The 24277-nt window shown below is 43.8% G+C and overlaps 1 protein-coding gene across 1 annotated transcript in view; it reads right to left on the reverse strand.

Moving 5' to 3' along the window:
• The window catches only part of klhdc8b (kelch domain containing 8B), a 124640-nt gene extending 117023 nt beyond the window's left edge, over nucleotides 1–7617 (reverse strand). The window contains exon 1 of the mRNA XM_084552793.1: nucleotides 7216–7617. Within this exon, the coding sequence (XP_084408919.1) occupies nucleotides 7216–7606 (391 nt within the window). The 5' untranslated portion in view covers nucleotides 7607–7617. The remainder of the gene's footprint in view (nucleotides 1–7215) is intronic.
• Nucleotides 7618–24277: the final 16660 nt, after the last annotated feature.

A 24277-nucleotide genomic window follows, 5' to 3' on the forward strand; every position in this document is an offset into this window, starting at 1 on the left:
AAAGAAGCGGAGGGATGGGGGGGGTTCTGATATGCAGCTGTATTTGGGATTAAAGCTGGAGATGAAAAGACAGACTACGGGGATAGAAGAGAGAAAAATCCACACATTTACTCGGCGTTCACAGCAGGCAGCGAGAGGTGCCAGAAATATGCACAACAACACAGACACACAAGCCGCCCACCAAAACGCACGCCGCCGCCGCCACCACCACCACCACCACCGAGCTCGGAATACGCTCCGTCTGTTCCCGCGCCTGACGCACGGAAAACAGACAACGACGACTAATCCGCTCGCTCCCTCTGATTAGGCTAAAAACAAACACGGCAGTCACACACTTGTTGCCAAGCAACAGCAATGCTCGCTTCACCGGCCGACTCTAAAATGCAGAACGAGTCGAGAGACAGGCGGGAGAAACAGCCAGGGGGCAACTGGTGAGGCGAGGGGAGGGGAGGGGAGGGGAGAGAGTGAGGAGAGCTCCGGGGCTGCACAACAGGCCGATACGTGTCAATCTGAAAGATCTGATCTTCTGAAAGGCTGCAAACTGAAGATCTTTAAGAAACCGTTTGGAGAATTCGGAGGCAAATACCAGCGCAGCTAACGCCACTTTCCATCCAACTCCAAGGAGAGATCAAGGTCGCTTCATTTCAAGCATTAACTGATCATCTGCGGCAGGATGGAGCAGAACTCCCTGACCAAACCTGTGCAAGCTTCTTAAAGGGGAGAAGATCTGCAGGAAAGAAAAATTTAAAAAATGCACTCGTTTCCGCTCGCATTTTCCTGTTTCCCGGCATTTGTGGCATCTGCTAGAGTGACTCTGAATTCTGTGTCGTGAGCAAAGTTAAATGTCACACCACACATCGCCCTTCCTCCGTCTTTCTGACCAGTGCAGGAGAACGAGCCAAATCCCCGATGAGATGTGCAGGAAGTCAACTGAATTCATAAACGCCTTCTGCATGGATTACATAAGACAGATTCCCTGTGCCAGCAGGTATACAGCGTGTACTCTCACGACGCATGAATGCATGTTTAATTCTTCTACATAGATCAAAAAATAGTAATGAACGTTAAAAGACGAGTGCATATGTCTACTAAATCCGAGAACCCTAACGCATTTAGCCCTAACAGTCCTACGGTACTTTAAGTGGTGTTGTGCGCGTTTTGTTGAGTCACAGCAGATTATTTCTGACACTAATATAATCCTTCGCCTCCCAGCCCAGTAAACACTACGGCGTAACTCCGCGCCTTCAGAGGCACATTCATGCGAACGTACCAGCCCTGACAGCTTGACAGGACCAGTAGGCGGATGTAAACACAGTAGGCTCTCCAGAGCTACGGACGGATCAGGGGTGTAAAAGCACGTGCGGCGCAAACGTGACGACTCGCGTTAGGATTCTGCAGAGGAGCCGACAATGATGTGCCAGAAGAGTACTAAGGGTCTGAATGTGTCAGGAACAATGCTGCCGCTCCCGTCTGATGAGTGCCGTCTACGGGCCTGTTGCATGCCCTATTGTTGTCTTTGTTAAAGCTCGAGTGCGGCGCTTCTGTTTCCTGCCCGTTGCTCCCCATGCACCAGGCAGGCAAGGGGAGGTCGCCACTGAAGCACAGATTTAAAATTTTGGAACAAGTTATAAAGTCTCAAACACACTCTTTAGTTATTCCACTTATGTAGGAGCACCCTGGTTGAGTAGTTGGTCTTTAATGTGAACCCAGGGCTCATTGTAAATGGTCTTTTCTACCTATTGGTACTCCCCAGTCCCAGGGACACACCTACCCATTTCCTCACAAATGCCCTAAGACCGACTGGGGATTCACTGTCCTACTCAAGGGCACTTCAGCGTTTGGTTGTTTGGGATCAACCTGCTAACCCTCCGGTTTTCAGTTCTTAGTTCTTGGACAGCCTGCAGAAGCCAGAGCTGTCTCTCCAGGTACTCCAGCTTCCTCCCACTGTCCAAATATAGTTGAGAATCATCATAGACAATAGGCAATGTATATAGTAAGATAAATGTGTCCCACATCCCACATCTTCTGTCTGAGTCCAGCTGGGTTCAAATTCCCTGGACACCGTGTTGAACTGGACCACCTGCAATGCTTAACGTCATTGCAGCCTCGCACAATATGCTCTGCTCAACTACTCTCATCCCCGCCCTAGACCTCTATCATCCTCACAACAGATCTCGTTTGAATTCTAAATCCCTGAAGGGCAGATGTAGCTACAGGAGATTCACGAGACTCAGCTTCAGGCAACCGTCTCAGATGTGACTGTACGCAGAGAGTTTGGCTCAGAATTGTAAAAAAATGGGATGGTGATGATGGAAGACTCTAACAAGTATTACAAGGAACAGCGTGGTATGTATGCAGGAGATAGGCATTGTCAAATCCAACTATGCGTCCAATTAAATCAGGGTTCTCTGCTAGTTACTCCGTCGGCTTTTGGTAGCCAGTAACTATCAACCAAACACTGCAGATGTAAACTAAGTGGAGGGTTTCCACTTTAATACTAAAGTCAGTATTAACACTGCAGAGCTTTCTAGTAAGGCTTAAGTACAAATACATAATCTGTCACAGATTAACAGTGGTCACTAGCAGCATCTCCTCAGTTTTAATACATTCCAAAGGATTTACTGGTAGAAGTGATAATTATCGGCAGAAAACTAAACAAAGGAATAAAACGAATAAAAATTGTATGAGGTGTTCCTCTCTAGATAAATGTATTTATCCTGTTCACCAAGAGGAAAAAGCACTCCAGTGTAATCCTTCAGCAGCACTTACCAACCATGGAAACACGAGTGTGTGAGCTGTTAATGTTAAGCTCCTCTCTAATGGGCATCCACCGAGGGAGGTGTTCCGACTGCAGAACTTTTCTACTGAACTAGTTTTTCCGAGCCGTCCCATCTCCACGCTCGTTACAAAGCGCCTCATTACGAAAAACACACCGTCGCCGTCGAGGCCCGGGCTTAACTAGCACGGAGAGTTTCACAGGGAAACACTCTTTGATAAATATCTACTGCATATTCAGGTCTATCAGATCTGAGAAATATTACAAAAGGTGGCTCTGTTACAAGGATCCTCCGGTATGACTCAGATTTAAGAAACTTGAAATAAAGCCAAAACTCCAATATAGACAATAATATTATGATTTGCATGACTACTATGTTATAGGTACTGACCCTTAATTTATTGCAAATTCCTCTCTCTCAAGCCTTCCAGTCCATCATTACCAAACAGTACACAAGACCAGATTCAAAGAATGGATTTAGGAAGTGCTCAGGACACCTCAGCCATTGACACGGTGGGTGGTGAACCTGGGACCCCTCGGTCCCAAGCTATACCTCTAACCACTACTCCACAGCTCCCACACAAATAATTTATACTGTACTGAATTATGTTCCTGCTGTTTGACCCATCCATTCGTTCACACAGTAGTGTGTACAGTTGGAGCAGTGGGCTGCAGCCTATAAACAGACTGCGCCCGGGTGCAAGTTGGGGGTTAGGTCCTTGCTCTAGGCACAGCAGCCATAGATGGGAGGAGGTGAATCTGGGGCCTTCCGGTCCCAAGCATCTCTAACCACTATTCTACAGCTCCTTTCAATTGATACAAAGAAATGCATCCAACTGAATAGTCCAATCAGGGTCTTTTTGCTGTAAACAGATGACATCTATGACTACGTTGCAGCTTTCTGCCTTTCTGTTTAGGCCAGGTTCCTGATGTCTTCATATTGCCTGGTAGCTATGGTGGTAGCTGCTGAGCGGGCCATACAAGCCAGCAGCATTAGGTTAGCTTATGTTTCACAATGTTTGAATTATCTTCTGCTGCTCTGTGGGCCTACAAGCCAGCAGCATTTACTTAGTTTATTTAGATTTTAGGTTAAGCTAGCCAGTAGCATTTGATTGGCTTATATTTCACAAGGTTTGAGTTAGCGTCTGCTGCTGAGCGGGCTATACAAGCCAGCAGCATTTACTTAGTTCATTTAGATTGTAGGTTAAGCGTCATATCACATGACTGTAGGTTTGTTAGGGTTTCTCAGTTGGACAGGGCCTCTAAATGTGTTTTGCCTGGGATTTTGGCACAAGAGACTGCTACATCTAATCTTGTGTATTAATGAACATAAAGCCCGCCCAACGATTTCATTGGCCCGGTAGACCATGGTCTGCTGGAGGATGATCAGTTCCCAACGGAAAGACTCCAGACCAAGTTTCTGCCAAAAAAAAAGTTGTGGTTGAGGAAGTTGGGCTGGCTTCCAGGCAACAACAAGGGCGTTTTTGTTCCTTGCCATCGACTAGCAGCTAATTAGATAACTCTAGTTTAACAGGTTTTATCAACTGACTGTAGTTCCATGATGAAGTCCCAGGTAAAAGGCCATCATCATCAGTTAATCATTCTTCTACTCCAATATGGTGCTGTTTAACTACTGGAGTATAGTATGTAACATCAGTCAGTTATTTTGTCCTAACAACAGAAAAACATGCTTTACTATTTAAAGGAGAAAACGCTGTGATAAAATTTGCAAATGCAATTATCCTGTTTAGACACGTTATCTGAAACACCCAGGAGATGTTTCAGATGTTCCAGACTTGTACAATATCCTAACTCCAGATCTTGTAATGCAGTGTATTGTGGTGTTTCCCTGACATTTGTAGACGGTGATCTATTAAGGTGGACATACAGGTTATGTTACAGCATTGGTCCTTTAATTAGATGGACACCCTCTACTCTACGTGTGTGGCCCCCTCTTCATGTGTTATGTAGAGCACCGACCATCCTACAAAGCAGAGATCTCAGAGCTTTTATCCCAAATGACTTCATATGTGGACGGGGCTTAAGGAAAATGTAGGCGGTATCAAACATGTTCACGTTAAGCTAAGCTATTTCTCTTGATGCTTGGGGGAGGGATTTGGAGAATGCAATAAAAGGGTATGTACAACATGATGTGAGCTTCGATATAGATTTAAAAACACAACCAAACTGATCTGCATCTCACTCAGCAGCTCCTGTAGTTGTCCTCTCCCCTTTCGGTGAACTATACAGTAAACGGAATAGAAACGCACGTCTCAGATATATTCCTTGTCTGACTCTGTTACCTTGAAAGGTCATTTTGATTCCTCGCTTTATCAGGTCGGCACTCAGCAGCGTGCAGCAATGAGATGTAAACACAGGAAACGGCGCAGGAGAAACACTTCAACAAGAATGCCTCGCTCCCGCTCCCCCTGTGTTCTGCTTCTGCTTTCAGACGCCTTTTTAGTGTAAGCAATAAAATCTCTCTCTGGACTGTTTGGATGTACATAACACAGAGCACACTTTGCCTTCGCTGGCGTGTGATCACTGCATTCTCTCTTCTCCTGCAACCCCGTTCTACCTCTCGTTCTTACGACTCTCTGGACAGCCAGAGCTCGCCTTGGGACTGAGCATTAAGTCAAGTATGTTTACATGTGATGGCCGGCTCTTCCACAGCAGCCACGTTCTCTGACATTCCTCTGAAGCGCAAGCATAGACACTACACGTTACAGACATATGCGCCAGCGTTCCCATGCAGGACCATCTGCTGACCATTTACGTCAATCAGAATCTGGGGACTGCTCCGGTGCAATATTTGCTGAGCCTAAGCCCGAGTTAAGCACCAGCTCCACTGCACTGCGAGCAGCCATTGATCTTGTTGCCACTCGGCTTTAATCACAAGTGAGCGGCTTCCACTCGGGAGACACTTTAGCTCCTGGAATGCCGGGCGCTTGGAGGGGCTTCTTCCGAAATGAACAGCTAATTAGTTAACTTCACGGCTTCAGAGGAATTAGTTTGCGGCTGTTTGTTGTTTTTGCAAAGTCTGACAAATCTGTCAAGGCAGCTGCGTGTTCCTCTTCATCAACCCTTAATGAGCCTGCATGAAATTATTATTCATTGGCTTTTTTTTACTTAAAATTTAGAACACCACAGAGGAAAGTGTGCTGACAAAGTACTGCAATGGACGAAACCTGTCGAACAAATATTGGATATCTTTCACACACTGTACGTAGATGTTATGTGGACAAGTCTGGACAAATCAATGGGCATATGCCAACTATGGAGTAATTCGGACTTCACAAATTTGTTTCTTAAATACAGACTCTGGACGTTCAAAGTCGTGGATGGTATTTTCATGCATCTGAGAAGGTTCTCAGTCATCCAAGTCATTGGTACACCCAAAAACATTAAAAGAAAAGAGACGGGACTTGTAGAGTTTCTAAAAAAATGTTTGTGAATGGGGGTGAAACTTATGGGAACAGAAGTTAAGACTTTATTGTAGACTAAACTTATGTCCTCAAGAAATTTCGCCTGCATTCACACCTTGAGACTGGAGCCTCTGACTGACATTAGAGTACCACCCATTGGGGGAAGAGTACTTGTCATGTGAGTTTCTGATGGGTAACACTCATAGATGTTCCTGTTTAAAGGGGAACTTTAAATTTTTTTACAACCTGGACCTAATTTCTGGCATAAAATACGGCCTTTTACTCACCCATTTAACTTTTGTGTAATTCCTATTCCTTTGGGAGATATTTAGATGTGCGTATATCCATATAGTGGGAGTGACTGGGGCACCGAAACACAGCCTCTAAATAACGCATTATCTGCTGTGAAACTCATTAATTTCACCAATATTTTGTTATCAGACGCTAGTAGATTGACCTACGGACCCTGGATGATGTCTTCTGACCTGGATGACAAAATATTGGTGAAATGAACGGGTTTTGCGGCAGACAATGCGTTATTTAGAGGCTGTGTTTCGGTGCCCCAGTCACTCCCACTACATGGAGATACCTTGATCTTATTATCTCCCATAGGAATACGAATTACACCAAAGTTATATGGGTGAGTAAACAACCGTATTTTATGCTAGAAATAAGGTCCAGGTTGTAAAAAACAGTAGTTCTCCTTTGAATCCCAACTCCCTTAGAACTGAAGACTTGGATATTTCCAATGCGGTAAAACTTTGTGTTTTTGTATGTCAGTCAACTGTATCCCAATGGTCACCGTCTAGAATGCTTTCATTAAAATTTCCTGGTCTCTTTTCGCTGCATCACCCCTAGACTCTTGTGTGTATAACCATTTAGTTCTTCTCCACAGTTGGTCCACAGTAACAAGAGATGAATGCAACTTCTTGATTCTAGTCAGCAGCTATTAGTCAGTTTTCAAGCAGGCGTACTGTGAAATCAGGATTAAACGCATGCGTTCGACTTTCTTACCTTTCTCAACAGCGGTGACTCCCATAGACGGCTGGGCCAGGCTTGCCCTCGTCTCCCACTTGCCCTCATCAGGGTGGTACATTTCCACAGATGCCAGCGGGGTCTGCTGCTGGTTCATGCCCCCGAGAACCAACACCTGGCCCCCCAGCGCCACGGCAGAAGCTCCGGCCCGCGCGGTGGGAAGCGGCGGCAGCTGGCTCCACGTCTGGCTCTCCACGTCCAGGACCTCGACGCTGTCCAGGGGCATGCCGGTTTCGCTGCAGCCCCCCATCACGTACAGCAGGCCCTCGTGGTAGACGGGAGTGCAGTAGACGCGGCGCTGCGACATGGGGGGGAACTGCTCCCAGTACAGGGACTTGACAGAACTCACCGCCATCTCCTGCACAGGCATGTCTCCAGGGCCGAGAGGAGGGGGCGCACCATCACACACCGCGGCGGGGGAGGACGGGGAGGAAGACGAGGAGCAGGAAGGGCCGGAGGGGGGGGCATGCAAAGGTGGAACTAAATGGAGTGAGGTCAGGGGAAACAAGAAGAGGCAGAAGCTTGTTTCTGTCTGTTTTGGATGAGAGCCCGAACTCCTATGTCCGCACAGGGAGGAGGGAAGATGGATAGAGGGAGGGGGAGGTGAGTGGGGGTGAAGAAGACAGGGATGCTCGTCAATGAAAATGAATGGACAGAATAAGTAAAAAGAGATGGAATGAGAGTCACTCACTCCTCATCCAGATGTCACGACTCCCTCTCTATTCAAATGTTTTATTCATCCAGCTGTGGGTGTTTTCGAGCAGCGAATCCATCTGCCCGCCAGTCCCCTCTATTCCTCTCTCCCTCTGCAGCACTTGTCTCTCCTTCACTGCTTCCTCCCGGGGTGTAATTTTGGGTTAAGTTTTGGCCTGAGTATATTCCTGGGGGGGAAAAAAACGATGCTTGAAAGGGCGTCCCGAGGCTTAATGCTTAATCCCGCGAAAACCTCAAAGTCAAGAGTGGAGGGAAAAAAGAAAGAACAAGCTGGGGGATGGCACTGGATCAAAGACCAGGAGAGGAAGAGTTGGAGAACGCTGACCTTCACTCGTGCCTTAATAATCCAAGAGTTTAATACCCTCAAACAAAAGGCAATTATCCAGGGCGACCAGTCCCCCTGCAGCTCCGTGGTTCTATTTGCACCCCGGTGATAGAGCCCACAGTGGAAAAAAAAAACAATCCTTTAATAAATGTAACAAAGTCTTTAAATGAAAACTCTACAGGAGTGTAATGGCTGCAAGACCGCCTCGCACTTTGAGAAAGACTTATTATTATTTTTTTTTATCCTTTCAATTAAACAAGAACTTTAAATCCTGGTGCGCCGCTCTGTGGCCCGGTGTTCAGACACAATGACTTCTGAACTGTGCGCTTCACGGCCTCCTGGAAGGCTTCGGAGAGGAAGAGGCAATTTTGATGAGGCCCAGCCTGAAAGAACAGAAAACACAAGAAGATAGAATGACAATCTTAAATTAAAAGAAAAAAAAAACTGAATAGCACATTATTTTTGAGAAATCAGTCAGCAGGTGTTTGGATTCAAAACAGTCAAGTGTTAAAGAGATTGCAAAGGCTGGTGTGCTGCTACCACTTTGACAATTAGGTTTCAGTGAGAACTCTGCACAGGAGATTATATACACCAATCAGGCATTACATTACGACCACCTTCCTAATATTGTGTAGGTCTCCCTTGTGGTAACTCATCAGAGAATGGACATGGGCCTTAGGGCCTTAGGGCCTGAGGGTGTCCTGTGGTGTCTGGCAACACAATGTTGTTAGTAGGGGGGGTCTTTGAGGGGAGGGGCCTCTGTGGATCATCCCACAGATACTTGATCAGTTTGGGATCTAGTGAATTTGGAGGCCAGGTCAACACCTTGTGCTGTTCTTCGCTGTTCTTTTTTTTTTTTAGTTGTTCCTAAAGTGTTTTTGTGTGTGTGTCTGTGTCAGGCTGCATCCTGCTGGGGATGGCTGCTGCCATCAAGGAGTGTCATTGCTATGGGGTCGGGGTGCCTGGTCTGGTCTAAGTGGGTGCTACATGTCTAAGTAACATCCACACCAATGAATGCCAGGTCCAAAAGTTTCCCAGCAGAACGCTGAATTGTCACGAGATGGTCAATGACATTTACCTCTCCTGTCAGTGGTCATAATATTATGCCTGATTGGTGTATATATGTCTTCTGAATGTCATTATTGCATTTCTTAACTGTACGCGAGATGAACTTGTAAATTTTTCAGCAGGAGTCAGTTGTAATTTGACTTGAACCTTAGAAGAAGCTCACCAACGATCATCTGCGTCATCTAACTTATTTGCATTCACGTGCAAACAATATAAACTTGTCATATTTTCTCTAATGTAATTTTTCATCTACCTGCCTTCAAGCAGCTAATCTGCAAATCTCACCACCAGCAGCAGTGCAACATGCAGGACTGTTGGAAATTACTGTTCCCGACTGAGTCATGGAATTAGCTGCAAATGGATTAAAAATCTGATCAAATTTTAATCAACAGGGCTTCAAAATTGCAGCCGTAATATCCCTCAGTTTCCTTCTGCTGGCTGCTTCGGAAATGTCCCCGCTCGGATGAGTCAGGACCTTGGAGTTAGACGTGGGACAGAACAGTAATCTGGAGAAGCTCAAAATGAGAGCATTCGTACTGCGAGACGTGTTATAATCAGGATCGCATTCATGTGTGTTTGTGTGTGTTGCATAGACGGGGCAGGCGGCGAGCGCACCGCGGCCCGAGGATCGTCAGGCAAGGCGATGACATTTAGCAGGAGGGAGGAGAGAGAGGAAGTAACACTACATCTCCCCACTGTTTCTCCTCTGCGGTCGAGCTCACTCTATATAATACTGTATATTCATAATTAATGATGCCTTCCTCCTATAGTCCCAATTAGTGCCCTGAGCCCTGTGGACACGCTGACCTTTATACAAGAGTGAGGGGAAGAGAAATGAAGATGGCAGCGTCCACATGTGGATGAATCAGCATGAGACTGGGAACCTGGAGCATGTCTGTGTCTACGGCAGGTAAATAAAGTTACCACGTGTTGTCAAGGTAACAAACTGATTTAGTGTTTATATAGTTTGTATAATAAAAAAAGATATATGACACATCCCTACTACGACTACTACTACAGCACTATTACTGCATTACTTTAGATGTAGTTAAACATTGATCTCCATGAATGAATCAAACTGAAAAGAATTCTTAAGAGTCTCAAATGAAATTCACAAGCGATTTAGTTTAACTGAACGTTTAATTCCTCCATCATAAGAATCATTACTGAAATTATCATCATGGAAAATTCTTCACACTATTGATAATTACGCTGTCCCGTTGTCTTCAATATTACATCAACTAGTTGGAAATATTCCCTCTTCTCCAAGGTAACGATTCACATGTCATGGACCACTTTGCTTTAGAAGTGCAGGACCAGTTAGAAGACCCTTCCACTCTTGTTCATTGGCTGTTGGCAACGTGTGGTCGGTAATCTGTTCACACTACCCGACAGCATCAGAGTCAGCCATTCCCCTCACCTAACGCCATAGCCTGACTTGCACCTCCTCAGAAATGCAACTACACCTCACGGCGACGCAGACCACAAGAGCTGTGACTGGTCCTGTCACGGTTCTGTATTGAGTTTCCTGTTTTATTTTTGAAAGTTCTTCCTTCTTCTTTTCTCCTCATGTTTGGATTACCCGCCATGTCTGCAGCGCCTTCTATTTTTCTGGTTTTAATCTGCCTCATCCTGCTCTGTCCTGCACTTGGGTCCTACCCCACTACCTGCAAACCTTGATAGATCAGCTTGGTAGTAGCGTGTTTCCCCTTTAGTATTTCCGGCTGCTTCTCCATCCCCGCATTTTTTTAATCAATTGTTTTGGATCAATAAAGATGGAAAACATCAAGAAAGGTTAACTGAGGAGGTCTGAAGGTACAACCGTTTGTACAACTCGTCTGAAGTTTGAAGCAGGAAGTAGAAACAAAAATTAACTTGACTGGCAAAAAAGACAAAGCGCCGACTAGTGTTTGGGTGGTGTTGTTACAGACTGAGCCAGACTGATGAGCGCACAAGTATAAATGGCTCACACTGGCGTAGACTACGTTCGTAGGGTGTGCCGTCTAGTCCTGCAGTACATTAAATGAGTCTTAACAGATTGTTGTGCCAACTACTCATGCCGACAGTCCTCCAACTCGTGCAGACTGGTGCAGACTTTGCCCAACTGGGAATCGTGGGTAAAATCTGGCAAAAAAAAATCCCGTAGTGTGTTCTTATCTTAAGAGTAAACCACATGGGATGGCATGTTGCTGCAGAATGTTCTGGGAGCCACGATGGTTTAAGCGTTCCCTCGGATTTTGAACTGAACTGACAACTCAAGTCTTGAAATGTCTTAAAGAAACTCAAAAATAAGTCCAGTTGCCTTAGTTCAGCTTAGTTTTTTTTATTTTATTTCTGAAAATACCATGACCTGGTTGACTAAGAACCTCCTCAGACATATAGCCACCATCGAAAAAAAAGATAAATTTAGTCTCCATCAGGCGCATCCTCTTTGCACACAGAACCAAAATAGGACATTTATTTATACGCCCAGAGACTTGGCTTCTGTAATATAACAGTAAGGGAAGGACAGCACAGAAGTTGGCCCAAGGATCTCTACTAAGATATGAAATATGATCATCAGCTGGAAAAACCTCCCATGAGATAACTGTAACTTCATTGGCACACTGGGAAGAAAAAAAACCTCCTGGGTTTTTTTTTCCATCACTCTTCTTCTTGGTCAGATAGCCCTAACACAGCCTGGGGGAGTGTTCGGGGTCATCGTCTGGTTGGAAAATAAAATGACGGTCCCACTAAGCTTGAAAACCAGAAGGCAGGGGCGGCATGTCGCTGCACAATGCTGGTTATGGTTACCTTGATTTCTGAATGAATCAGAATAAACCTGTCTCACTATAAGTTTTTAAAGGTGGCTAATACGGAGAATGTCAAATATTAAACATATTCCGGTTTGTTAAGCATTTTGTGCTTTACTCAGTAACTGCTAATGTTAGTTTTGAAGTCTTCAGTGTTAATCCACAATGTAGAAAATGGTAAAGATGAAGAAAAATGTTTGATTGGTACTCTAGGTCTTTACTTGACTGAACAGCCTTCCACTGCTTTCACACTGTGACTACTGACTGTCATGAGTTGTGGACTTTCTTTTTGGTTTTTCTTGTTTTATTTTAATTTAAAAAACAGTCCCTTTACCGTGTGTCTTTCAGACGGGGTTAGGTTTCTACTTCCTGCCTTTGCTCGTCTGTGATCGTTTGCTCCTCCCTACCTCATTAGCTCTCTGCATATATAGTCCAGCCTCTGCATTTGTCCTTTCTCAGTTTGTCTGATCACATACTCTTTGTGTTTCTTGGTGTTTCTGCTCAGCTTCTCGTGGCTCCTTGCTTTCTGCCTCATCACTCTGCAGCCCTTTCTGTTACCATCATAGTACTTCATCTGTTACACCCTTCTTCGCCTCTATTGGCCTTGCAGTTGCCATGCAAATGTCTTTGGCTTATTCTAAATTACCTTAACTAGCCACACCTGAGAAGGTGTGAATGAAGGACCTTGACGGAGAGGACTAAAAGGTCCACTTTTCAGCTGCAGAGCTTCACCATGTCTCACCTCTTGCCTTGTTTTTTCTTTTTAATGAAGTTATTTTTGTAACTCTGTCTGTCACGTGTCTCAACTTTATGTTACGGCCCTCGAACAGGGTCGTGACATAAATCTGTGAGTTTTCTTGGGATGTATTTTGGACTTTTGTGGAGACTGAATGCCAGAGTTGTTTTTCTTAAGTGCGGTTTATACCTCTGTGGGAATAGACGGCGTAACCTACGTACGTAGCCTTCGCCATGCGAGCCATTTACACTTGTGCGCTAGTCAGTCTGGCGCTGTGTCCTTTTTGCCTTCCTACTTCACTTTCAACAATGGCAACTGAAGCTTTTGCAGAACTTTCACCGAGTCCTATTAATTTTTGTACCTCCGAACCTCCTCAATTAATCTTTCCTCCATGTGGTCCATCTTTATTGATCCAAAACAATCAATTTGAAAAAACTGCAGAAATACAGAAGCAGCCAGAAATACTAAAGCATAAACACGCTACTACCAAGTGGACCAATCATAGCTCTTGGGTTCTGCATTGCCGTGACGCACAGTAGAAGCCTAAACCGCCTATTAGATTGCGAATAGTGACTTTTCAAAGCCTCTGATTATGCTCATGATATTGTTGTACCTGAATATGAACGAGGTGAAGCTCAGTCCTTTAAAACAAGCTACATAAGCGTCACAAAAAAAATAGTTTTAGGTTAAGAATTCATATTTTTCATTAGTCATCCTACATATGTCGGCTTATCTTCTGAAATGTGCGAATCTGCTTATTTCTGCTCCGTCTGCACATTCATACAGAAGCTGCTAACCTCGTAACTGCTACCAGGCTGGGTTCCATGCACTCGGCATCTTTAGCCACTGTTTGATACGTGTGAGCCTAATATTAGCTTCATATCAACCAACCATTCAAACCACGTGAAACTAATGATTTTCTCACAAATATCCCAGGGAGGTTGAGCTTTGTATTCATTCCTATTGTTTGCTGCATATTTGATCCTGACATTTGCTGTCTCGCTGGTAAAAGCCCGGTAAGCCTCAGGGGAGAGAAAGGCAAGTATACTGATGCCTTTAAATGAAATTAAAACGAATTCCATTGAAATGCTAATTAGTGCTGTCAAATTAAAACTGGTATTTGGAAATTACTAAATCCTGACCTCAAATTAGTGCGAGAATAAGCACGGCATTGTGGGAAATATTGAATTTGCTGGCCTATGTTATATAATGTGTATGTAATTAAAGGATATATAATTAAATTACTGAGCATATAATTCAATTTTATGCAAGACAGACTATTAACCCCGCTCAGTATAAAGACTGGAGGCAGGGGAATTGGTGAGCCTTTACACTCTAAAAGAACAAAACCATCCTACCTTTACTTAGATAATAAATAAATAAAGTATCTCACTGATTATTCATTGAAATACATTTATTGTTGTAAAATAAAGAAAGAACTGAGGTATAAAATTACAAATTGCCAAAGCATGTTGTATCTTAACTTTTTTCACTCGTATACAAACTGAAATGTAAGAAGTATATATATATATATATATATATATATATATAAAACGCATCTTAAACTTGATGACTCAGTGAGGATGTACATAATTGCATCTTTATCTCAAAAAGACAGTAGGACTCTTCCTCTTTGTTACCAGTTTTGGTGCAGTCTTCACAGAGTCATGTTGTGCTTCCACATACCGATGACTACCTTAAAAGTTTTCACCTCTTCTATTATTCATCAGTGTTCTGTGATTTCACAAGGCAAGCTGAGGCTTACTGGTGTGTTACTATATATAAAAAACTCTGTCATAATATATATATATATATATATATATATATATATATATATTGGAAGGGAAATATACAGCTACACTGAGCTTGGCATCATCTGATGTGATAACATTATGACCACTGACAGGAGAAGTAAATGACATTGACCGTCTTGTTACAAGTATTCAATGTTCTGCTGGGAAACTTCTGGACCTGGCATTCATTGGTGTGGATGTTACTTAGACATGTAGCACCCACCTAGACCAGACCAGGCACCCCCACCCCATAGCATTGACACTCCTTGATGGCAGCAGCCATCCCCAGCAGGATGCAGCCTGACACAGACACACACACAAAAACATGAAGAACAGCACAAGGTGTTGACCTGGCCTCCAAATTCACTAGATCCCAACCTGATCAAGTATCTGTGGGATGATCCACAGAGGCCCCTCCCCTCAACCCATAGGAGTCAAAGGCCCCCCCACCAGGGACACCACAGGACAACCTCAGAAGGCCCATGTCCATTCTCTGATGAGTCTGTTTTGGAGGCACAAGGGCTACACAATATTAGGAAGGTGGTCATAATGTTATGCCTGATTGGTGTATGTGGGTTTAATCTAAATCTGAACAGTGCACCTGCATCATCACATCTCCAAGAAGTAAAAAGCCCTTTTTCTTCCTGTTACATCTACCAGCAAGAAGATGAGCACACGAACGGCTAATTCAATTTTATGCAAATGTATTTGATGTAGCTCAGAAGTTCATTACTGGGAAATATCTCCTCTTCCTCTCGCCCCCAATTCTGTGCACAATGATGCCAAAAATAGGTGGCCTAAAGGCCGAGACATTATCAATGTGTAAATGGCCCGTGTTGAAACTACTGTAGGCATTTCATTTAAGGATCTAATTGAGCGGTTTCATTATATAATACCAGAAGGCTAAAGAGTACACACCGTTCTCCCGACGCTCAGCTGCTAGAGATAATTATATTCTCTGGGTTATCAGCTGCGAATGGTGCCGTGTTCGAGCATGCATGGCAGATGTGGCTGTGACCACGACTCCCTGGGGTTTTCCGTATGTACAAGCAACACATGCTGAAAGCCTAATACAGACAGTGGAGAGCACAATAGCAGCTAAGTGTAGGGAATCAACCACCCAGTGGAGGGGAAAATGGTGTACATTTATAGCCTCTATTTAGGGATAATGAAGTTCACTTTTACTAAGAATATGTGTAAATGTTCAGATCTATCTAAGGTACGTTGAGCCATTTCACGAAATTACCGACACTATCTCCGGCAGCGGTCTACATACAGTAAAGTATGGACCATGCTGAGACTGTCTTCTGCAGGAAATAGTATGGTGCTCTCCAACCCTGAATATGGATTTGTTTAGATCAAAATCTTAAAGCGGCCTTACGCGTAATGAACTCCTGAGAAAACCGCCAATGATCAGAAGGTCCTTTACATTTTGAGGCACCCTACTAACATGGGAATACTATAATGGGCTGCAGTAGAAACGGTAATAGATGTGGAGCATATAGCAAATCTCACGGGACGGCGAGAGTGGCTGCTAAATGCAAAAACAAATCCCTAGATACCAAAAACCTGCTTCAGCTGGGTGATCAATCAAACCCGCTGCACGACTGATTTGTAAAGAAGTAACCAGGTATATACAACGTTCATTTCTTTCCCCTTACTACAGTCATCGCGCAGAATGGAAAACTTTCACCAAAAAACAAACAAAAAAAAAAGCCAGCTGTTAAATTCCTCTTCCAGTTAACAACTAACTATAGAACCTAGTGGAGAATTCAGCAACTACGGAATCATAAATGTCCTTTGGGAGTTGGTAGGGACCAAAAATGGAGAAAAAACAGAGAATATCAGACTCCCAGGTGTGGTTTTGTAGGTATAAATGTTTGCCATGTCAATTATTGTAACTTTATGTATGTATGTTAGAGTGTTAATACAAATGAACACTAATACAGAATCACCATAAGCTGATCCACGGTGGCTCATTTGGAAAGTGGTCAGATTGGCTTCTGGCATTTATACCGATCAGCCACAACATTAAAACCACTGAGAGAAGTAAATAACATTGACCATCTTGTGACAATGTTCTGCTGGGAAACTTTTGGACCTGGCATTCATTCATGTGGATGATACTTAGACACGTAGCACCCACCTAGACCAGACCAGGCACCCCCACCCCATAGCAATGACACTCCTTGATGGCAGCAGCCATCCCCAGCAGGATGCAGCCTGACACAGACACACACACAAAAACATGAAGAACAGCACAAGGTGTTGACCTGGCCTCCAAATTCACTAGATCCCAACCTGATCAAGTATCTGTGGGATGATCCACAGAGGCCCCTCCCCTCAAAGGCCCCCCACTAACAACATTCTGTTACCAGACACAACAGGACACTGGCGAGACCAAGAGGCATACATTTAAAAGACACTACTTGGATGAAACCCAACTTCAAGAAACCCAACAAGTCCAGTTGCCCTTGTTTGAGCTTAGCTTTCTTTGGATGCATGATGACCTTGGTGACTGAGCAGTTTCATAGACATATAGCATCGTCATCATCAATAATCACAATAAGATAACTCCATCAGACACATTCTTTCTCAGCATAGACCCAAAATAGGACATTTATTTTCGACTTGGCTTCCGTGTAATATACAGCATAACAGTGAAAGAGGGACTTTGCAGACGTTGGCCCAAGGATCTCTACGAAGATATGAAATATAATCATCAGCTGGCAAACCTCCCACGAGATAACTGGAACTTTAGTGGCCTCCTAGGGGATAGTTTCACCAAAGTCATTAAGCTGCTGCTGGTGAGATAGTAGGAGCTGAATTTATGAAGGTGTATGTCACATACTAGAAGACGATACTCTCCTAACATTTTAGCGCTCACATGTTATTGGATAATGCTTAGAAGAGAGATCACTTGCTATAAAATAATTAGCAGTAAGTTTAGAGGCTCTCGTATATAAATCTTATTTCACTACCACCTCCCTGTAGCTTGTAAACCTGCTATTCTGCATTTACATAATGAGCAACGGTTTAAATGAGCCTACAGGCTCACGCTAAGGGGTAATTCAGCAAGGCATAACTAGAGAAACACTGACTGACATCCATGGTTACACCGAGCCAGAGATGTAGCTTGAATTGGCTGCAGCGCAAGGAACAACAGAGCTGTAACCACTGAACCATAAATAAATCACTTGAGATTGCAGCGCAGCCTCCAGCCAGCACTGATAAGTTGATTACAGCGAAGACGGCTGGGCTATGAAGACCTTTCACTGCCGCTACCGGGTGTCACGTAGCTGCACCTCTGTCTCTTCAAAATCATAGAGATCCACAGGAAAAAAAAAAAACAACAAAAAAACTTGGATAATAGGATTTATAGTCCTTGAGCTAAATACCTACAGCAGATGTAACCACGTGACTCAAGTTGTTTGATGCGAGTACAGAACCATCTTTACATGCATTTTCATGGTTTTAATGACCTTAGGTGAGAATAGGGTCTTTGGAGAGACGTTCACTTCATGCACAAATTGGAATATTATACTACAAATATTTATCTATGGTTGTGCTTTACTTGTGCATGGAGTCATTCATAGCAAGCAATTCAGGTTACATGTTAATGGTTCCCTAGTTATTTTTCTAATTAGTGGTATCTATCAGTAGCAGTATTCATTCAGTAGTATTGCAGCAGTAGTTGTAGTTATAGTAGTTATTGCGTCTTGTCAGAATGTACACCAATCAGGCATAACATTATGACCACCTTTGTAATATTGCATAGGTCTCCCCTTGTGGTGACTCATCATAGAATGGACATGGGCCTTCTGAGGATGTCCTGTGGTGTCTGGTAAGAGAATGTTGTTAGTGGGGGGCCTTTGAGGGGAGGGGCCTCGGTGGATCATCCCACAGATACTTGATCAGTTTGGGATCTAGTGAATTTGGAGGCCAGGTCAACACCTTGTGCTGTTCTTCATGTTTTTTTGTTTTTTTTTTTAGGTGTTCCTAAAGTGTTTTTGTGTGTCTGTCTGTGTCAGGCTGCATCCTGCTGGGGATGGCTGCTGCCATCAAGACCATCTGGTCTGGTCTAGGTGGGTGCTACATGTCTAAGTAACATCCACATGAATGAATGCCAGGTCCAAAAGTTTCCCAGCAGAACATTGAAAAGTCACAAGATGGTCAATGTTATCCACTTAACCTGTCAGTGGTTTTAATGTTGTGGCTGAGCGGTGTAAATACCAAAAGCCAATCTGGCCACTTACTTCAACTGTGAGCTCCCTGTAATAGTCAACAGATTTAATTTTTGTTTGTTTTTCAACAAGTTGGTGTGTTAATCTTAGTTAAAAAGGTAAAAGTCCACCACCAGTGTCTAAATGAGTCACCGTGGAGCAGCTCAAAGCACAGAAGGTCAGATACCTTTGGATTCTGTGTTGAAAGCTTTAAATAACTGATGAAAGCTTGAATTGGCTCTGTGAGCTGTGTGTTAAAATCACACAGTGCGCATCAAAACACTGGAGATGGGTTCACCACACATGCTGCGTTCCTGCCTCCTCATGGCTACTGGTATTTAACTGGGAAAAAATTAATAACAATAACTACAAACAGAAATTGATGTTTTCTTACTTGCAACTGTCAGGCTGTTTGCTTTCTTTTGTCTCTCCAGTTGGCATGTATTACATTTTTAATTTCTCTCTCTTAAGAGAAAACATTCAACGCTCAACTAAAATCCAATCTTGCAAAATTACCTGTTCGCTACTTAGTTAAATAACGACCTGAATGTTCTTTTGTATTGCATTTGCTGTTAAAGACACACACACACACACACACACACACTGACAATATAAATGACTCAATATGAGATTAATTTAAATCTGCAAACCTGGCACCTGATCATAACACGAAACAACGTCATAATCCAGCCCTGCTTTTCATACTTCACTTTAATACAACAACCAAGAGGAAACATTGTTTGGGTAAAATAGAACCGGTGAGGTAGAAACAACCTACACACAGCATATAATGTGAATCATGATGATTTCATCCATATTGTCATTATTTACTTTTATTATGACGGCTTGTAACCATAGACTGTATATAAATATGGACAACGCATCCCCACTTCCTTGCATTGGCCAAACTGACGCCATTTTCCCGGGGATACGTGCATCGCCATTTTGCGACTTCAGAGCCAAAGTTTGCGCAGTACGGTCCGACAGTGGAGCCGCACAGAGCCGCGATATCGATGCCCCGCCCACACTTTCTTCAGACTCACTCGCATATTTGTTTAATTCAAACTACGCTCTGCTCTACCTCCACCAGTTACAAGGAAATGTTGGATTATACACTGTACTTTTTTTTCCAACTCTCACAGTCCTATGGGACCACTTTACGGCACTTTATGGCAACTGATAGTCATGAGGTCACATCCTGTTTCTAAAAAAGTTATTAAAATGAAACTTATCAGAAAAATTTAGACTTGAAAATGCATCAGTATTAATTTAACTACGTAAAATGACAGAAACCATTCTTGGAAAATAAATTACTTGACGTCTATTTTAGTGTTTGACCCAAGTCCCATCCACGAACATGGAGGGGGCGGAGCTTAAGACCTATACTGCAGCCAGCCACCAGGGTGAGCTCTACTTGCTTTTGCTTCACTTTTGCAGGTAACCAAGGTTGTACAATCCTGTTTTGGGCAGCTGAGACAGCTAGCAAAAATCCGTCCTTTCCTCTGTTTTGCTGACTTGGAGAAGGTTGTCCATGCTTTTATATCGTCACAACTTGACTACTGCAATGCTCTGTACGCTGGGATCAGCAAGGGAAACATACGAAGACTGCAACTCATCCAAAATGCAGCTGCCAGGCTTTTAACAGGCACTAAGAGAAGTGATCATATTTCCCCAACCCTCGCCACTCTCCACTGGCTGCCCGTGAGTTTTAGAATTGATTTTAAGATTTTACTACTTGTTTTTAAAGCCCTGCATGGTCAGGCTCCTGCCTACATCCGTGACCTGCTTTTATCATACGAGCCTGAACGCTGCCTGAGATCCGCCGGCGCAGCCCTGCTTACGGTCCCGAGGTCCCGTCTTGTCACTAAAGGTGACCAGGCCTTTGCTGTGGAACTCCCTGCCCGGCGATCTCAGGCAGGCGAGCTCAGTGGCTTCTTTTAAATCTCTTCTTAAAACTCACCTTTATCGATTGGCCTTTTCTTAATTTTGTTTTATAATTTTGTTTTATCATTGTATGATTACTTTGTTGTGGGTGGGTGATTTTAAATTTTAAATTTTAATTCCAATTTTATTTCTCTTGATGGTTTTATTATGATTGTTGCTAGGCATCTGACCTGTTTTATTTCTGCCGTTTTTGTACAGCACCTTGTAACTTGTTTTGGAAAGGTGCTATATAAATAAAGTTATTATTATTATTATTATTATTACTTTTGAGGACCTGTTGCTGTGCATCTTTATTTACAGTCTATGCTTCTAACATTTATACTACAGCCAGTAGGATTAGTGTGTGCTCTAGCAATGCCACATAAAAACAGCACTTTAGAAATGAGATGAGGCAGAATTAAAATAAAAACTCTGGGACAAATTTACTAATATGCCGCAGGTACTGGCCTGGAAGAAAGCCCAAGCCCCTTCGTACAATATAATCAACAGGGGTAAAGTTAGTATTATCTGTTTGCCACACAATCAACAAAACAGGTTGCACTTACTGGATAGAGAGAAATCCATGTCGACACATTAAGCAAACATGCAGGCATGCCAGGCCAGCTTTGCTTTGGGAAACATTCCTTTGTCTATCCCTGAACAACAGCAACAACATGGCCATTTCCACTCTCGAGTGATGTCAAGAAAACTACTGACAGCGCACATTTCCTTTGATTGCACGGCTTCCTTGTGGGGATGACTCGCAGCGGGAGAGTTTTGTCTTCCTTGTGTGTACATATTAAAGCAAAAACATTTCAGAGAGTGCCGACCACCTGATGCAACGGCGGCATCTGCGGAAACAAAAGTCTCACTGAGTCAGGTGGAAATGCAAGCAAGAAATAAAAAAAATAGATATCGGAGCATAAAGTTGGAGTAGATACTGATAATGAGGAGGCTTAAGGAAGCATGAGCACGAGGAAGATAAAGAGATTATTTTGGTAGTGAGATAAGGACTGATTATAATTGGTGAAAATCTAAATGCTGGAGAACAATCTTCCCGGCAGTTTGCTTGTTATACTAACCCCACTCATGTCTGCAAATTTTATTTCTTCACAGCATAACGGGAATCGAGGGAAATCTTACATTACTGAGGAGTGAATGATGTGAATTTCAATCACAGCAGAGTAGCGTGATTCCAAAATAACGCTGTGAATGCTTAAAAGCTCGCAGCCGAACGCGTGAGCTGCTCCCCGGGCTTTGAGTTAAAAATGCAGCGCATACATTCGGGTCTGCTCGATGCAATTCTGCACGGAGCGCCACAATTAATCGCATTAAGTCATTTTGAGTTTATGGAAAAGTTGTCAACAACTTGGGGGAATGGCAGCGCGCCTTTTCGAAATCAATAAAGGAAACAGAGGAACGAGGTTTGCGTATTAAAGATATGCAAATCGGTCTCGTGGCAGCAGAGACGACAGCTGCAGCGTTTGTTGGAGACACGGTAAAACAATGAGACGTTTGCAGTTTAGAAAATGTGTCCCCACGAAAGTTATTCCAAAAGTCTGTGTGTGCCATGGCAACCTGGGATGCCTTGAGGACGGTCTGAGGGTCCCACAAGATTCATCCCATCATTGGTATTGTGCACTTTTTAATAATGTTTTACAGGAAAAAGTTAAAATAAATTATATTCCCTCTCTCTTTGAACCACTATAGACTTAATGTTATTCCTTAGCCAAATATGTACCTTACATGTACGTGCTTAGAGAAAACTCATTTGAGATACGAAACTTAACCAGTTGGTGTTGAAGCAGACAGTGAATTTAAGGTATTCCATAGGGTTCATGTTGGTCGCTTGTCCTCTGGAGGGTTGCAAGGGGGCTGGAGCCTATCCCAGCTGTCATTGGGCGAGAGGCGGGGTCCACCCTGGACAGGTCTCCAGTCTATCTCAGGGCTAACACAGAGAAACACCTACGGCCAATTTAGAATCACCAATGAACCTAACCAGCATGTCTTTGGACGGTGGGAAGAAGCTGGAGTACCTGGAGAGAACCCACGCAGACACAGGGAGAACATGCAAACTCCACGCAGAAAGGACTGGTTCCGATTTCTACCTATTGGTACTAGAAGTGCTTTACCTATCCACCTATTTGTTCACAGAAGCAGACACACATTCGCACTGGGACAAACTCGAGATTCGATGTCTTGCCCATGTGGTCCTTTTACCAGGAACCGAACCGCTAACCCTGTGGTTTGTGGGACGCTGTACTTACCGAACCACAGCCGCCCCCATTATGTCATCAACCATTTAGAAATGCATGTTACGCACCACAATAGCCGTCACCCTCCGCCAAGCACTGAGCAAGTGGACTCTTATAAGTACCTGGGTGTTCACCTCAACACCAAACTGGACTGGACTCACCACACACACGCACTCTACAGGAAGGGACAGAGCAGGCTCTACCTTCTGAGGAGACCGAGGTCTTTTGGAGTGAAAGGGGCACTCCTGAAGACCTTCTTTGACTCTGTAGTGGCATCAGCCATCCTGTACGGAGGGGTCTGCTGGAACAGTGGCATCACAGAGAGGGAGAGGAAGAAGCTGGATAAAATCATCAGGAAGTCCAGCTCTGTCCTGGGCTGCCCCTTGGACTCAGTGAGGGAGGTGGGTGACAGGGGAGTTCTGGCTAAACTGTCCTCCATGCTGGACAATGAGTCCCACCCCCTGCATGGTGACCTGACAGGACTGAGGAGCAGCTTCAGTGGCAGACTGCTTCACCCTCGTGAAGGAAAGATACAGAAGGTCTTTCCTTCCTGCTGCTGTTAGGCTCCAGAACGAGCACTCCTAATATGTGCAATATTATTACACCTTATGGTTTCTCATTCTTATTCTTATTATTCTTATTTTTGTTAACATCAAGGCAAAAAAGAGAAATTAGAGTCAAACAGCCCTGGAAGGTACACACTCTCTCACCTTCATACATCAGGACCGGAAAATTCAAAACGCGCCTCAGATAGCAGGACACAGGAGGGAGGACGGGCATTCACACGGCTTCTCACAATTCAGCGAGCACTTTGTTTGAAGTACAATCAAACTCCTCTGCCTCGGTCGGATGCTTCCTCAGCTTGAGCAAAAGCTCACACGTCTGGCTCTTTTTACGACTTAATTCAACATGGGGATAAATAATAGAACAAATCCAGCTGCTTTTTACAGTACGTGCTCACTTGTGTCCGTCACAGTTAGTCCGTGCTTCGCCTCAGGCAAGAAGCTCTAAGCCTCGGTGAAAGAAGTCCAAAGGCCTCTTTGGTTTGCTTTGTCTTTTGTTAATGGTTTTAATATTGAGGTGTTTGAAGAGGAGGCAGTCTGTCTTGTTTGTACTCATGTTCATTGACGGTGTTCACCAGTGATGAACTCTTTGTGGGCATTCCATTAATATTTCTCTCACAGTCACAGTCAGGTCCACGAGAACAAACCT

The sequence above is a fragment of the Chelon labrosus genome (assembly GCF_963514085.1).
Source record: "Chelon labrosus genome assembly, chromosome: 10".
Classification (NCBI taxonomy): Eukaryota; Metazoa; Chordata; class Actinopteri; order Mugiliformes; family Mugilidae; genus Chelon; species Chelon labrosus.